Genomic DNA, 16,082 nt, shown 5'->3' with positions numbered 1-16,082 from the left:
AATGAAACAAACCCGAGCCATAAGCTTTTTCCCCCTGTGGACTTTTTATAGCTGGGCCTCACCCAAAAGTGAGATGAGGAAATGAGGACAAGGTTCAGTTTTGTTATAAATATAGTAACCTGATCCATTTGGCTGTAAGGAAAAACGATTTTCCAACTGGAAAGTTAAAGATTAGGGCAAAAAGTGTGGGTGTACTAGAATATTAAGGCTAAATGTGGATAGTGGAATATATAAAGTAAAGACAGGGCTGTCCACAGCATCATCATGTCCAGTGTGTATCAACACATGATAAATATGAATCAAAGTCTAAACCATGTATTGAATTTATTGCATTGAATCTAAGACATGCATAATGGTACTACAGATGAATGTTTCTCATGGACTGTAGTTGTAGGAGTTCTGGATGATGTAGCTTGTGATGGCAGGGAACCAGTCTTTGGTAAGAGTCACAATGTGGGTGAACCAAGGGTAGAAGAGCTCCGGCTGTCTCGTAGCTCCTGTAATGATGATGTTCAAGGCTGCGTCTGTAGCAGGGTAGGCTGGTACATTAGTGACTCCCCTAGGACACAGAAAAATACTGCTCTTAGCTACTGTGGACAGCAGCAGTACAAATTATGCCAAATACAGCTTGTTAATATAAGTGTATCAGTGATCATTTTTGATGTAGCTGTGAGACACTTTGTGAACTTGACTAACTTCACTTTCTCCATCGCTGCTTCAGTATCAATGAGCCCCAGTGTACATATAGCGATGGACACATTGCTCTTCTTCATAGCCAGCTCATGCTGAAGGGCCCCGAAGAAACCATTCAAGGCAAATTTTGTTGAGGTATACGGTACCACAAAGGGACTGGACATTTTACCTGCGAAGCATCAATAACAGGTCATAATAATAAGCATCAATAGAGGTCGGATGTAAGACATAAGAATCTATTGTGGCCTATTTTGGGCCTCATTTAAATCTGTTTGTACTCACGGATTTGATCTTGACAAGTGCATACGTACAAGTTAAGAACTTCAGGATTAATCAGTATAAGTAAGAACAAAATGTGGTTGGGATTACTTATAAACTCATCTGACGAGCTCAAATCCTTACTAAGGTTTACTATGATGTGTGGCACATTCTAAGCCATGGAATAGAGCAGAACACAAGTGACATTAGGAAAGTACAGTATCTAAAATATTTTAATAAATTTAGTATTTCAACTGTTAACAAAACAATCTCACCTGAGATCTATTTAGTAGCTGTTCTGGAGCTTTTGATCATATCCCATGATCTTCTTCAGCAAATTGAGTTTTATACTCAGAAAAAAGTGCAAATTTAAACATCTACAAGTCCATGACTGTTGATGAAGTGTCCAAGGCCAAAAGCTTTTTTCATCATGTTTTCAATAATGGTTTGGTCTAACCGAGTATTCTTTATTTCATTTTCTTTAGAAAGCACTTTGTAACTTTGTTAAATACAATAGAAAGATAATGAGGCCAAACTGTACATTATTTGTAATTAATGGGTTGCAAGTACTCCACATGTGTATGAAAATGAAACCTACCTAAAAGTGACGAAACAATCACCAGTGACCCTTTACTTTGCTCAAGGGAGGCCAAAGCTTTCCAAGCCATCTGAATATAGCTGAAGAAATTGACCTTTGGAATACACACACACAAACACACAAACACAAATACAGAGATCAGTGCATTCCCCTCATTTTATGCGCTGACAGATCGTCAAATTCTGCGCTACCTTCATCAGCCACCTGGTGTGCTCCACATCTCCCTCCCACATGCTGAAGGGGCTCGGACCAATGTGGTTGAGAACCAGGTAATCCAACCCTCCAAGCTTTTCCTGAGCAAACTCTACCACTTTGTCAGGGTCTGACTCACTGGCCATGTCTGCTGCTATGTAGAAAGCTTTCTGGGCTCCCAAACTCAGGCACTCCTCTGCCACCTGTAAGCCAAGATCAGAGAGAATGGATCAACTGTCCAATGCAGGGTCAGAAAAAGAGTATAGAAAACACTTGTGGCTTAATGCGGGCAGTTCAACCTACTGAAGAATGTCTGTAATCAACCTATATCCAGACACAATGTATATGACATGATGGACACAGAACTCATCAGGCAGTTAGCTGAATTATTATCTCTTATTTGTTCATACATTTATTGGTTTGAGCTTTGGGTCCAATGTATGTCGTCAAGTTCACTGACCTGCTGTAACACTTTTTCCCTCCTTGCAGTAATTACTACCTGGGCTCCGAAGCGGGCATAGTGATATGCGATTTGTTCACCAATACCCGTACTGGCCCCAGTCACCAGTACCCTGGCGCCTCTGAGAGATTCTGTGAGACACGCAAAACACACAAAAACAAAGACATACTCATGTGTGCTGTAATCACAGATGCGTTGATGGAAATGAATAAACATTTAAATCTGAGTGTCACTGATACGGTATTTGAAATTTTGATAATACTGGTATTTTGCCTGGGCCAACAGGTGCACGATAAAAACATGGTAATTATCAATTTGTATGTAGTAATTTATGAAAGTATATCAAGTTTTGAAATCTCAGTTCAAATCTATAAAACCACGATCCCCATTTCCCCCAGAATCATTCAGCACCCAGGCCTGTGATGGAAATCTAGGAGCTGGTGACTCATTATTGAAGAAGCTTTCAGGAGACTGCCACCCAGTTCTGAAGGTGTCAAATGAGGTTATGCTCCACCCAGCTATAGATGTGTGAAGATTCTATTGGGCATTGGATTTTAAACAAGAAACTATGCTTACCTAAGTGAGTCAACTTAGGTCACATTGTATGTCAGTTAAGGTCACAGTATATCAGACTCTGGGGCATAGTGTAGCCTATCTCAATCAACCTTGGTGTCCAAGGTGACGCAGACAGCCTCGCCTTGTCAGGACAGCTGCAGGATGACCAGCCATCCTTGGAGACAGAGAGCTCAACTATTGCTCTGAAAGAGGCAGACAGTGACCTACTGCTTTTAGGCTTACAAATGACCTGAGGAACCACTGTGTCCCATTGACTTTTAGCCCAAAGAAGGAAAATTCCTTCACAGGCCTTCACAAGTCTTCCATATGCTGTTTCATCATAATGAAACTTCTCGACTTTGACTCAGCGTACAAAACCTCTGACCCCTCTTTGTGATAAAATGGTCAGATATTGTGCTCATTTACTAACCTCGCACTGCACTCTTTTCCGTCCACCACGGGCCTTCTACTTTTGTTTTTTAAATGTTCTCTTCTGCACCTCATCGCTCCTTAGTTGTGGAGTCGCATATCAGCCAAATAATGCACCTTTGTATGTACACAGATGCAGAGCGCATCGGAAACAAATCATGAAGTTTCATTCATTCATCCATCTGTAAAATCATATGAAATGTCAAAATACTGTCTTCATTAAGCTGTGGTAGTAGCTTTTCATAAGATGTCAGCGTTGCAATTGTTGCAAACCCTACATGGGGATGTGCAAGGACATAAACACTACACCATTGACTCAAACCATATAATTTCATTACTTGTGGAAACTCCACTGCACACTGCATCCTCACAACAAGGACACATGCTGTGTTCTCTCTCTGCAAAGGCCTCAGTCACAAGCGGAAAGCCTGTTTATTACCAATTACTCTCTCAGTTTTTGCATCCTTTCCTAAATTTCCCCAGGGGAACATTGAACTTCATCATCATCATCATCATCATTATAGCAGTAAGCATGTACAACATCCCATCACCTAAAGTTCACAAGGTCCATATTCAAGTGTGGACCATGTAGTTGAGGCTGCACGGTCCCTAATATATGGTCCACACCGCAATGTGGGGCCTGTAGACCATGATGAGTGAGTGATTGTAATGTTGTAAGACATTTATATTATTTATATTCAATCAGGAATACTCTGCAAATTGAAATCCTTAGTACTTTGTCTGTGTCTGGTTAAACTGTATTTCGTTGCACTGACAGTTGCATAAATTTGTCAGATTTAGCTGTAGATGGCTTTGGGTTACATACAACAGATTCAAGTCCTTTTTGCTGCCTATAGCTTCTAGTGGTTTTCAACTAATAAAATAGTTTCAAGTTCAACAATAGACAGATGTGGGAGGAGAATCAAACATAAGAAAACAGGAGATATGTGTTCTATTGTGGATGATTTTGCATTTTGTGCTGCAACTTAAAATGATTCTCTTAGCTGGCCCAATGTTTTGCTGCTCAGACAATGACTCAAGCCTAGATATAGCAGATTTATGATTCCTAATTGTTTCATTGTAGCACAGACTTTAAGCCTCTAAAGTTTCACACCTGTCATCACATTGGTTAGGAGCAGCCGCATGCCTGCTGCTATTAAATTAAACAAACCCAAAAATAATATTAACAGCCATATGCAGTACATTCACAAAGGATTCAGACCCCTTCATTTTTTTTTTCACATTTTATGTTGCAGCCTTAAAGTACCGACACTTTACAAGAGCTTAAATCACATTCACTTAGATCTTGAAGTTGCGTTTTACATACCTGCATCAAACCTTGGTGCAGTCCACTTGACAGCAAGGAAAGCAACACATATACTAGCTAACAGGATTTTTGTAAAAGTTCCCATTTTGTAAACTTGTTGGTAGTTAATTTTAAGCGTTCAATGTGTTCAGGAATGCGTCCAGACTTCCACAATTCCAGTTTGTAGAACTGCCTTGCAGGGAAAATGTGAGGACGCCAAATGCCATTTGTAATCCCTCCTCTCTCTTTCTCTTGCATGACACGGGGTGTGTTGTTCAGATAAGACGTTTATTGAACTCCAATCAGGACTGATCAGCTTCTCAGATAGAAATAAACAAATTATATATATAGTATTAAAAAAAACACTTGCTTTAAATGAAGGAGTCAAATTGTGATTGTAATTGCTATACAAGAAAAACGAGAAGAACGAATCTACCGCTATTAAATACCATAGCCCGTTAACGCTAGCTTTTGAAAGGGCAACTTTATTGACACTACTCTTGTGCGCAGGGATCAAGCAGGGTTGTCCTTCATTGGAGCTATCCAGATAGCCTTCACTCCAGGTCATTTTTGCGTACGAATAACAGTACGTAAAAGGAAACTACACCGCTGTGGGCCATGGCTGCAAGGATTTTGCCCGTAGTGAAGTTAGTATTTTTAATTTCACCCACAATCTCCCTGAAGTTAATGCTGCTGTAGGTGCTAGCTGCTCGATTAGCGTTAGCTACCTGACGCTAACTCTCAGTCTGCCCGAGATCTTTCCAGCTGTCATCTTTAACCTCTTTGCTCAATGGGTGGAAGTTTAGTTAGTTAATTTTATTCCATACATGTATTAAGCTATACATTTATTGACTTTAGATGTTGGTCTAATTTAACTAGCTGCATTTTCTTCGTTCGCTAACGTTGGCTAGCTAATGTTTTGTAAATAGCTAACAAACGTTAATAACTGATAATTTCTTTGCATGAAGGGACACTCTTAAGTGGTGTAACGTTACTGTAGTGATAGCAACATGTAATCGTCTTTTCAATCGGCTTACCATCTTGGACTGGATACAGGGGTGTGTATAATGCTTGACTGCCTCTGTTCTTTCGTTTTCAGACTGGCCACCAAGGTGACCATTGCAGGAGGAGCTCTGTACGTCGCCTGTGACTCTGGTCTGTTGGGAAGCAGTGAGCAGGGCTCAGACGCCCTGGGGAAGGCCAAGGCTGCAATACCCCCCGCCATAGAGGAATGGATGAAGTACTTTGGCCTGGAGGTACAGATAAGATGCACTGCTTGCACTAGTGGGCATGGTAATGTAACACAAGGGAGGAAAACATGTCAGGCAAACACATTTTTATCTATATGTGTTTTAGGAGTTGGCCTACAGAAGGCAAATGGGTCAATCCTGTAGATACCCCGGACAATACTTGTGATGATTCATACAATCAATTAATGAATGAGTTGAATGAAAGTGTCCTGCCATCTCATGGCCCACCCCCCATTGAATATTAAAATACCTTTACAAGACAGAAATATTGTAGTTACAGTACAACAGTGATCCTTGTGCTGGCCACAAATCTGTGACAATAAAAAGCAACTGAACTCCCATGGATTCACTAAATATGCTGCCAAATTGAAGTTCTCTTTTACAAACAACCATTTCAGCAACTCACTTCTAACCTTTATGTCATTAAACAAAATATTGTGACATTCCCAGTACAAAAGACAATAAAAAACAAAATGATACTCATTCTCTATTTCTCCCCGATCACACACAGGACAAATTCAATTTTCTTCTCCTAAAAAGCGTACCAACCCATGTTTTTTCTACAAAATACGACGTTGAAGAGTCATCAGTCGAAATCTTTCACATTTCACTCATTATCTCTTTGTACTGGTTTTGAAATGCTACAAAATTGAATGTGAACTACAAAGCATTGTACTTTGCTGTTTCAAACTAACAGATGCCCCCTCTCCACAGGCTCAGCTTCCAACCATGCCTAAGATTGAATTTTCCCCGGTTCAGACATGGAACTCTGGTAAGAACTAAATGAAAACCTTGTTGTACAAAATGTTGTAAAGTCACGAGTTTGTGTTTGTGCCCAGATTTTAAATTGTGGTTGTGCACTTAACTTGCAGTGATATTGTTAGCATTTTAAAAGGGCAGTAATCAATTTCAGCACCACTATTATGTCCTTGCACATCTGAGACTAGTATTTTTAGTTTAGTTTTTTGGTTAACAACACTTTAAATGCCTCATATGCTTTCCTGTGTTCAAACCCAAACCATTGATATTTATTTTATTGCAGGAGTGCGGTGGACAATTTCAAGTCTTTCTGAGGCTCCTACAAAAGCAAATGAATACACAAATCAGGGTGTGCAGTACCTCAAAGACCTCACCAAGTGAACAGGAACCATCTGGACAACCTGACACTTATCAATCTTTTTGAGTTTTGCACTTGAGAAATGACATTACTTCTTCAAAAGTTGTAGCCCCTCACAAGAAAGAAGAAACACCCAACATGAAAGAAAAGTGTTGCCAAATTTGGCTACAAGGAGTGTAGTCTCCTGAATGGGCACTGTGGTTCTGTAAATGATAGTGGCATTGGTTGGGAGTTGTATTGTACATAATGCTAGGAAGCAAAATGTATTTTTAAAAAAGTTCATCATCATTTTGTGTTCATCACAAAATTTAATTTTGCTCAACACTGTCTAACATACAATATTGTACTCCCCGTTGTTCTCAAACCACCCATATGTTATGAACAGAATGTGTGTTGTATATATGCAGTTTCACCATTTGTGACTAAATAATACATCAATCTTAAAACACTTCCAGACTTCAGTTTGATTTATTGAGACAAATTATATATATACTGCTTGTTGATCACGGGAGTGTGTTCAAAGAACAAGACCGAACAAATGTGCAAAAATCTTTATTACTCATGACAGAATAATAATGACACCAATGGCCTGTTGATGCTGCTACAACTTCAGAACAGGAGGAGGTGACTGAAAGCATGAAGAAGAGCGCACACGGTCATTTGTAACTCCACTTTACACAACATAGAAACACTCCACAGCACCACTAGCGGTGATGTACAGTGTTAACCCCTTTTTTTTTTTTTTTTTTTTTTTCTCGTTTTTGAAGGTCGAATAAATAAACAGTACTGACTCTGCCACACATTGTCACTTCTCTACTGTCAAAATAAGGTTTGAAAATCCCCAGGCACTCTGTTCAGATGATGCGTGCAGAGTTTTGACAGCTAAAAATAACTGTATATTTACTGACTGACTAGTTTACTGATACACCGAATGACCCGAAGAAGGCAGAGAAGACCGATTCTGCAACTAGGACATACCAGTGACGGAGTTGGGATGAAATCCATACTGCAAGCATACATGGTCATGTTTGCAAGACAAAGTTATAAAGACTAGAACCAGAAGTAGTTAGTTACTTTCAACAAACTGGTTTGTCAGTTGATTATACCTGTTACATATTCAGTTAATTTATATATACTGATGACCCTTTCACTAAAAGCTGGTGGTTTTGATGAGATATTCGTATAAATGAGAGTAATCACGACAGGCAACATTACAAGGCATTTTACACAAGTTGTACATATTAAATACTGTCATCTGTATTGCAACAAGTTTTTTTTCACTTTTTTTTTTCTTCATGCATGTGATATAAAGTATTTATTCTGCACCACATTTGCTCTCAAGGAAAAAGCATCTTGGGGGAAACTATGTAGCGTACCGTAACCTAAACATGTAAACTTTATACAATAAAGTGCTCCCCACAATATCAACAGTGAGATTATACAACCAAGCATGATGAGTGTTATATTTAAGGAACATTTTCATACTGCATTAAGAGTAAAACACTGCACTAATATAAACTGATGGTTGCAAAACTTTCCTCAAGCTGTCAGTGTCACCACTTCTGAATGAAAACCAAGATGGCAGCCTTCATACGCAATGATTCATCGAGAGTGTAGATAGTCAGATATAGAGTATGTACAATATTGCAGGATGACAAGCCGGAAGGCACTTTATGATTTGTGTGGGGTCAAATTGAAATGAGAATTTATCAAACTGCATCTTCATCACCAGTACAAAGGATCTGATACAATACTAACTAATGGTGCAAAAAGTGCAGGAGTGTATTTCCACATGAGCGTAATTCATCTGAAAGGCTTTTGAAAATATAAGGGGCCCCATTCAGGTGATTTGACGATGCTGCTTCCATTCATCCCTTCCAGTAAAGTTGATGACATGGTTAGATAAATACAGTACACATATTTATCTAATTCAATAAATGCCTCAGTGGAAGACATCTATCCAAAACATAATGTGTATATCATACTATAGCTATTTAGATGATCCAAAGAAACATGGCTTCAAAAGGATATTTTGAGCAGCGTATTTAGTCACACTGGGATTTAATTAAGATCATTACTTTAAGGACAGATCAGTGAGTATCTCAGACAACAATGCAAATGCAGTAACAACTGCACGTTGCAGCTGTTGGGCAGTGCAATCTTGGACTGTCCAAACTTAAAGTATAAAGTAGAGCAGCAACAATTAAACAAGTTGACTCCCTCTCCTCAAAATAGCCAAGCATAGCTGTGCTACAGTTCTGCTGTGCATATGAAAAAACAGTTTGCACTTTTATGAACAATAAAGCATATTAACTATTCGACCCTGCCATGGCTTTGAATAACAAGATTATAACAATGAATGGAACAGAAGCAAATGGACGGAGGCTTGAGAGTGAGATAAAGTGTCCACTATCTCTAGGTGGTTTTGACCAGGTCATAGACATGGATATGAAAGTCATCATCATATTTGATATAGTAGACAGAGGGCTTGGCTGGGACCTGGTAGATGACCAGGCCTGTTCTCTTGACGCCCTTGTCAGTAACATACTCCACTTGTTTCCCCACCAGACTCTCCGTCTCTTCGCCTGGCTTCCTGTCTGCAGGCAACAGGTGCTTGTTTTCTGAGGAGAGAAACATTATAACATTTACATTTTTACATTTGAGTTAGTTTGAAAATGTGCTTGTGTTTATCCCACCAAACAGCACCTACTTAAAGTATCCCAAAGTGGATATAAAATAATGTTGTCTTGATTTGGTTTCTGAGCAAAACATGCATGAAAAGTATTAAAAACAAAAGGTTCTGTATTATTCTTTAAATGGTCCGTCTCAGTTCACCAATCATTACATTAGTCTTTATCACAAAAAAAACAGGAAATGTGTTGAAGCCTAATCCTACCCTAGTCCCATTTCTCAATTGTACCATTAATTCAATGAATGTACAGACCTAGAAATTAAATAATTCTCCAAACCTTTCAAGTGTAAGAATCCCATATATTGTTTTTTTTATCATGACTTACTTAAGCTCTTCATCTGTAAACTGAAAATTATCATGAACACAAAGGTTTCACAGACAAACTGTACACAAACTAAACTATATTTTTGTTTTTACAGGCCTTAGTATCTTGTATAATACCTCAGCAGTCTGATATTTTACTAAGATATCTGAATTAGACTTAATTAGGAGTCGCTGTGAATGTTTACGTGTGCCAAATCATATGAATATTCCCAAATTAGAAGCAGCAATTTGTGCATGTTTAAACATACCCATTACCTCTGGAACAGCTCCAGAAACAGTTGTTTGATGAAACCACTAATTAGAGTCCTGGCTCTCATTATTTAACTGTGGCAAGAAATATTTTCAAGACCATAAATATCTAATCTTCCCAAGAAAACCTGCTGCCTGATTTAAACTCCAAGTACGTACTTTATTTTGGTGGAAAACATTCAGTCTTGACAGCATATGTCAAGGGTTCTGTGTCCATGGCTGCAAGACGTGCTTACTTTAAAATAAGTCATTTTTCCTGTCTGCTTCTGGAAGTCAAACCCCTTGATGAAGACTTGTGATAAATACAGACTTCCACAACCACTATGACTGCTGGTGAACTCACATGGTGTCCATGCCAAACAAAATTAAACGATCTTCGTTTAAGTGGAAAATGATTCACGTCACGTCGCTCTTTATCGTATCTATCAAGCCTTAGGACAAAATTATGAAAGACTTAATAAAGCTTTGTGAAGTATCAATCAGCCTTTGTTATATCCAAATTACCAGTACCTGCTTCAGGCAGAATCCTGAGGTCTCCGTCAGCGTAGTCGTCCCACAGCTGGTACATATAAAGAACGGGGTCCTTTTCATAAGTGATATAATACCAGTTGGTCATGATAGGCGCTCTGGAGAGGACCATGCCTCTCCACTCATTCTTCTCTCCGTCCTCCTTTTCAAACAGGTGCTCCACAGCTTTTCCCACCAGCTCCTCCGCCCCTGGAGGTATCTTGATCTTGTTGTTTACTGTGGAGACGCAGCCACAAAGGATATACAATATAAAAGTGAGAAACATGGCAATCTATTAAACCCAACTTTATGTCACCCTTATTATATGAAAAATGTTTGTCTTGGTTCACATCAGAGTCAAAAACATGAATAGATCAAGCTAGCAGGCGCAGATTAAAAGAGAGGCTAACTAACTCACCAACTTTTTCCGACAGGACTTGTAGGTTGGACACTCTCTCGTCCTTGAACAGCTCGATGCCGTAGACGCAGTCAAAGCCATCATACTTCACCATGAAGAGAGAAGGGTTCACACTGAGCCTGTCGAGTACTGTTCCCTTCCATTTGCTCTGGTTCCCTTTCTCACGCCAGTTATGCTGAATGCGGACTCCCAGAATGCAGTTGGGGTCCGGGGTCAATGTGTCACTCAGCTCCCCGCTACTCCGCTTTCTGGTAAAACAGGATCAATATGCAGGTCTGTGTGTCTGTGGTTAAGATTTCAAGCAAAGTACGCATCTTTCACTAATACAAAAGACTTTATGATATCAGGCTGTGTAACTTTCCAATATTTGATGAATACTTGCATTTGAGACATTTCTGAAAAGGCCACTTCAAATAACCTATGTTTCTTATTCAGGTCTATTTTCAACATTATCACCATTGAACCTTATTTTACTATTTTGTATGCAGCTGATTATTTAAATCAGAATGCAACATGATTTTTTGTCATTCAGTTTGACATTACAGTTTACATGTTACATTATACTCTGAAACCACCAGTAATGGCATCATGTGATGGCATATACAGTAGCTTTGTTTCTACATACCTGCCCCTTTTCTTGGACATGCCTCCAGAAATTCAAAGGCTACTGATTAAGAGAAAGACAGGGCAATGTTCAGTTATTATGCGAGTGATTATGACAGCTGCCAAACTTCACATGTACTCTATACTACAGCATGAGGAAGGCCTCTACTTCAGCTGAGAGGCTGGCCTGTCTGATGAGACCTGTGACAGGCTGCAGCCCGCTCTGCACAGACTGACAACTCCAACAGCCAATAGATTAGCATGATGGAATAACTTCCTGGGTATTTTACTTAACTACACAGCCATGGAGGTCACTGTTTAGCTTGTCATATTTAGTTAGCAGATTGCACAAGTCTCGCCTCTGTTTAGGAATAAAAAGACAATAAAAAGATCTGGCTAACACAACTTCAAAAGAATATGTCAGCCATTTCACTGTATCTGACGATTTACAGTATGTAACGTTAGCCGGTTACATTTTGGTGCAAATAACTTATACATTAGCAACATACATATAAAATATGACGAGGCGAGCCCTATAAACTACGCGATAAGTCATGCCGTCTATCACCTGTCTTGGACTAAACCCAACACACCTACACCTCACACTGTAGGCTATCAGTAACACTCGTCTGTCCTAGCTCTACCTCAATGCAGATGTTACTGTCAGATAAGTGGAGGCGGCTAGCTACATCCGCTATTCGGTGTCCCTGACTGCAGGTAGCAAACACCAGCAACAGCTGGTGGTTAACAGGCTTATTCTCCCTTCGGAACATGTTTCCATTACCTTTACGCAGATTTCATATCAGTATTGTTCAGTTCGTCTGGCAGAAATGTTGCCACACACCAACCCGCCTATGTAAATCTCGCGAAACCTGTGGAAAATGGGAGATGCAGAGAAGAGACTCTATTTCCCAGCGGGCCGTCGGTTACCATAACCGCAGAGACGGAGACGAACACGCGCGCAATGAATAGTGGGAATTGTTGTTTTAATGACAATGATATGGACTTTTAACGACCGGAGTTAAAACAGGTGTTGTAGACAGTGCTGCATGCCGCGTTCGAGTGTTTTCGGAAATAGCGTAATTACGGTATTAGTGCGCATGATCGACATGAAAAGTCCACACGCCACCGACCACAGCCGGTAAAGTGAGGTCGGGATTCACTGTGACGCAGGAGTCACCTAGAATTTGACTTAAAGGGGCAGACAGCATAAGCGAAGTGCTAAAGTTATAAAGCAATATTAGCATCAACTGTAAAGTTATTATTACGTTTCCAAGTTTAGTCTTTCACTTTCTTAACTAAATGTCACCGTCAGGCCTATGACAACATTTTGCATTTCATGGAAATCAACTACAGTAACACTAACACTAACACTCTAATATAATATTAAACCCACCCCTGTTCATCTTTGTGAAGTATTTTGGTCTGCTTTAATAACATAAAAGGAAGCACAACTTGTTTTCATGATTCAAACCTGCAAGTACAGTTACAAGTAGGAGCACTGGAGGGCAGCAAAAGTGATGACAAAAATGATCATGAAATGTTAACTGACTGCACATCAGTACCATGGGCATATTAAATCTACACCTCTGTAGGGCAGCTAGTCACAGTCACCACTCACCAAGCATGCAGGTTAGTGAGTATGGGCTAATAATTGGAAATATCTGCTGGACGCCTGCCTTCACTGATGTTTGACAGGGACGTATTCATACTTTTCCCCAACTGACACCTCACAGAAAAACAATGTATTTCCCCCCTCTGTGCATAACTTCAACAAACCTGGCAATGCACCACTATCACCTAAACCTACATTATCATTATGTTAAATTACTAATTACATTATGAACAACACAGTACAACACAGCTGCAGCCTGCAAGTTACAGACTATAAATGCACACTGCCAACTAAACAGAATAAACCTAAAGTAAACCTAAATATGCAAACATGAACAAAACTTTGATCTGTAAAAGACAAAGCTGTAATGACTTCAGAATTGATCAGTTTTATTCAGCATGTGAAGGTGGTGTCACATATGTTACATATTTTCAATACAACAAACACTCAGTAAATTTTTGAAACTTTAGTTATGCTTTACCCAATTCGAATGCATGCTATATAACAAAAACAACAGGTGACAAGTAGGGGGTGACAAAAACATCATTTATTGCCTCATCTCAACAGCCACAGCACTGCTTTGTTAAACAGATATTAAACAACATAACACCACATGTTTGTGTATTATTAAGAGCCCTGTCTTGAAAAGTACATCCCAATGACGCATATTGACGCACTACCATTCAATCTAACTAATTGCTGTTTATCACACTGTCAATCCACTCACTGAAGGACGTTACGCGCGTGTAGACATCAGGGGTCCTGGGGTCTCCGCAACGCCGGCCAGAGAAGGAGACGACGCCTGCTACAGTTCCATTACACACCAGCGGACCACCTGAATCCCCCTTTAACAGGAAAGACACGAGACACTTAACAGAAAGTGTATTTTGTTTAAAATATCCTATGTGATTTTTTCCAATGTTAGTTGCTTACTGCAAATCTAAATCAAGGTGGCAAACTGCATCATTTTGCAGCTTGAAAAAAATATTTCTCTTAAGACAATCTCACATCTTAACAGAATCTGGTTTGCTCAAATTTACGTACCTGTGATAACCACCATTTAGAAATTCAACAGATGTTTAATGTCTTTACGACTTTACACACTCCCTCAAAGGTCAGTTTGGGCGTCTGGTCAATGTCTAGCCAGTGTATTTTCTCACCGAGCAGAAGCCTTGAATGGGGTTGGCTCCAGTGCCGCAAACCATTGATCTGGTGATGCGAACAGATCTCCATCTCCTACGGCATGTCTGCTGTGACAGGATGGTTACGTTGACTTCCTGAAGCCTGTTTGGTAAAGTGTTGTTATCCCCTACATCCCCCCAGCCAGTTGTGATGCACTGACTGGATGGACTCAGCTGGTCTGTATTCAGAGGGATCAGCTGTACTTCTGGAGTCAGCTGGGCGGCACGGCTGAGCTGAGAAAATGAGATTAATGGTAGAAAAATACGGAAAAAGTTAATTGTGTAATCTTAACATCATGTTTTATGCTTTCGTGCAAACTAGGAACAATAACTAACAGGGATTCTAATAATTAAAATCTGATTCAGTGTAGTAAGCAACAGTTTAAACTGGCCTCACCTGTAGGAGCATGATATCATTTGCTTGTCCATCGTATCTGGGATGTGGAATGGATCTGACAGTCCTGATCTCCTGCCTTGTAGGCTCATTACTGGGCAGGTTGTCTGCTCCAAGTACAACTGTGTATGGTCTAAAAATCACAATTGAACGATGACTGGACATTAGATATGATGAAAAGGCTAGGTTTTCTGTCTGTATAGAGAAAACATACTGACCGTTTTCCAAAGCATAACATACGTTTTTAGAATCAGTGCTTTCCATTCATTTCAGTACAGTGGAACAATGGAACATATGCAGTAATTCACCACAGTGAACATTTAACTGCCTTCATTTGTTTTGTCAAAGTTACCTTTTTTTGTCAAACAGAGCATCCCTGACTGTACTAATAGAAAAGTTTTCAAAATTCTTCCTGCCTCCTGCTTCGGTTTGACATACTGAACTGACATGAAATGAAACAAATAGCTGCAATGAAAATATGAAAAATTGTATACAACAACTAGGGAGTCAAGTTATTGTATACTGTGAGAAATGGTCAGAACATTTTCCCTCAGAATCTCAGATCCCATTCATTATGATGTGGAAAAAGAGAGGTTTTAATCAGCATTATTTCAAATCCCAAGGTAACTGTTATAGTTGTTGAAGTAGTTATATTATTGCTGCAAACGAAACCAAAAAAGAGAATATGGGTGTATTTTTGAATTCTTACACAGGTATCTCACAATGTGCTGCTGTGAGCACAAAGTTCTCCTTCACCAGGATTCCCCCACAGCGCAGGCCACCTCTGACTTGCAGCTGGGCCATGTAGGGGCGCGAGTGGGGGGCGGCATCTCTGCCTCCAACAATTCGAGAAGCATCAGCTGCTGAAACACAAAATCATCTTTCATCATTTGCCCATGTTTGTATATTTCAGGTTTGTAGTTAATATGGATTTCTATGTCTTTGCTATGTATAGGTAGCTTACCCTTCAGGACGAAGAGCAGCAGCAGTACGAAGCTGATTGCCATGGTCTCTGGTCACATCCACATCTTCCACTCTGGGTCTTATCATTTGTGGAAAAGAGAACATCTTGCATATGTTGTGGTCTTTATTGCTTCAGTGTGTTTGCTAACATGCCCTTTATTTTGAAGTTGGAATTGCAAAAGACGTGGTTTTAGATTTTCAAAACAGGGTTTCTTCATAATTGATGCAAGAAATCGGTTAAAGCTATAACGGCTTTAGAGATACTTAAGGTTCAACCT

The 16,082-nt window shown here is 39.7% G+C and overlaps 4 protein-coding genes across 7 annotated transcripts; 1 reads left to right on the top strand and 3 right to left on the bottom strand.

Moving 5' to 3' along the window:
* Positions 1-305: 305 nt before the first annotated feature.
* hsd11b1la (hydroxysteroid (11-beta) dehydrogenase 1-like a) lies at positions 306-4,612 on the bottom strand. Its single transcript, XM_070909131.1, has 6 exons — positions 4,513-4,612; positions 2,202-2,332; positions 1,741-1,944; positions 1,550-1,643; positions 697-862; positions 306-559 (listed from the first exon to the last, which is right to left on the bottom strand). The coding sequence occupies exons 1-6, from the start codon at positions 4,595-4,597 to the stop codon at positions 376-378; spliced, it is 864 nt and encodes a 287-aa protein (XP_070765232.1). The 5' UTR covers positions 4,598-4,612; the 3' UTR covers positions 306-375.
* A 386-nt stretch (positions 4,613-4,998) lies between these two features.
* On the top strand, positions 4,999-7,306 carry micos13 (mitochondrial contact site and cristae organizing system subunit 13). Its single transcript, XM_070908963.1, has 4 exons — positions 4,999-5,138; positions 5,591-5,747; positions 6,456-6,513; positions 6,784-7,306. Exons 1-4 carry the CDS (start codon positions 5,110-5,112, stop codon positions 6,879-6,881), a joined length of 342 nt encoding a protein of 113 aa, XP_070765064.1. The 5' UTR covers positions 4,999-5,109; the 3' UTR covers positions 6,882-7,306.
* Positions 7,307-7,394: 88 nt separating this feature from the next.
* On the bottom strand, positions 7,395-12,518 carry LOC139287787 (spindlin-1-like). Of its 3 annotated transcripts, none has more exons than XM_070908959.1 (5): positions 12,436-12,518; positions 11,674-11,715; positions 11,049-11,296; positions 10,634-10,867; positions 7,395-9,479 (listed from the first exon to the last, which is right to left on the bottom strand). In XM_070908959.1, exons 2-5 carry the CDS (start codon positions 11,691-11,693, stop codon positions 9,274-9,276), a joined length of 708 nt encoding a protein of 235 aa, XP_070765060.1. In that variant the 5' UTR covers positions 11,694-11,715; positions 12,436-12,518; the 3' UTR covers positions 7,395-9,273. The 3 variants fall into 3 exon arrangements, with proteins under 3 accessions (XP_070765060.1, XP_070765062.1, XP_070765063.1); XM_070908961.1 differs by having other exon boundaries at positions 11,674-11,712; positions 12,436-12,512; XM_070908962.1 differs by lacking the exon at positions 12,436-12,518 and adding an exon at positions 12,220-12,269.
* Positions 12,519-13,634: 1,116 nt separating this feature from the next.
* Positions 13,635-15,890, bottom strand: LOC139287611 (mast cell protease 1A-like). Of its 2 annotated transcripts, none has more exons than XM_070908729.1 (5): positions 15,806-15,890; positions 15,551-15,701; positions 14,845-14,974; positions 14,427-14,681; positions 13,635-14,111 (listed from the first exon to the last, which is right to left on the bottom strand). In XM_070908729.1, exons 1-5 carry the CDS (start codon positions 15,846-15,848, stop codon positions 13,959-13,961), a joined length of 732 nt encoding a protein of 243 aa, XP_070764830.1. In that variant the 5' UTR covers positions 15,849-15,890; the 3' UTR covers positions 13,635-13,958. The 2 variants fall into 2 exon arrangements, with proteins under 2 accessions (XP_070764830.1, XP_070764829.1); XM_070908728.1 differs by having other exon boundaries at positions 15,551-15,704; positions 15,806-15,882.
* Positions 15,891-16,082: the final 192 nt, after the last annotated feature.

Source organism: Enoplosus armatus, chromosome 7 (genome assembly GCF_043641665.1).
Source record: "Enoplosus armatus isolate fEnoArm2 chromosome 7, fEnoArm2.hap1, whole genome shotgun sequence".
NCBI lineage: Eukaryota > Metazoa > Chordata > Actinopteri > Centrarchiformes > Enoplosidae > Enoplosus > Enoplosus armatus.
This window is presented reverse-complemented; position numbering and strand designations above follow the sequence as displayed.

Bases quoted from the DNA above. Each gene is read 5' to 3' on its own strand.
- hsd11b1la (XM_070909131.1), bottom strand. From the start codon at position 4,597: ATGGGAACTTTTACAAAAATCCTGTTAGCTAGTATATGTGTTGCTTTC. The intron at 1,644-1,740 runs GTAGCGCAGAAT...TGTATTCCAAAG, and splicing joins ACACCAGGTGGCTGATGAAG to GTCAATTTCTTCAGCTATAT. The intron at 863-1,549 runs GTAGGTTTCATT...GATGCTTCGCAG, and splicing joins GATTGTTTCGTCACTTTTAG to GTAAAATGTCCAGTCCCTTT.
- micos13 (XM_070908963.1), top strand. From the start codon at position 5,110: ATGGCTGCAAGGATTTTGCCCGTAGTGAA. The intron at 5,139-5,590 runs GTTAGTATTTTT...TTTCGTTTTCAG, and splicing joins AGGATTTTGCCCGTAGTGAA to ACTGGCCACCAAGGTGACCA. The intron at 6,514-6,783 runs GTAAGAACTAAA...ATTTTATTGCAG, and splicing joins GGTTCAGACATGGAACTCTG to GAGTGCGGTGGACAATTTCA.
- LOC139287787 (XM_070908959.1), bottom strand. From the start codon at position 11,693: ATGTCCAAGAAAAGGGGCAG. The intron at 11,297-11,673 runs GTATGTAGAAAC...CTGTTTTACCAG, and splicing joins ATGTCCAAGAAAAGGGGCAG to AAAGCGGAGTAGCGGGGAGC. The intron at 9,480-10,633 runs GTACTGGTAATT...TTCTCTCCTCAG, and splicing joins CAGGATTCTGCCTGAAGCAG to AAAACAAGCACCTGTTGCCT.
- LOC139287611 (XM_070908728.1), bottom strand. From the start codon at position 15,848: ATGGCAATCAGCTTCGTACTGCTGCTGCTCTTCGTCCTGAAGG. The intron at 14,975-15,550 runs GTAAGAATTCAA...TGTGATTTTTAG, and splicing joins GCACATTGTGAGATACCTGT to ACCATACACAGTTGTACTTG. The intron at 14,112-14,426 runs GTGAGAAAATAC...TTCCTGTTAAAG, and splicing joins CCATTCAAGGCTTCTGCTCG to GGGGATTCAGGTGGTCCGCT.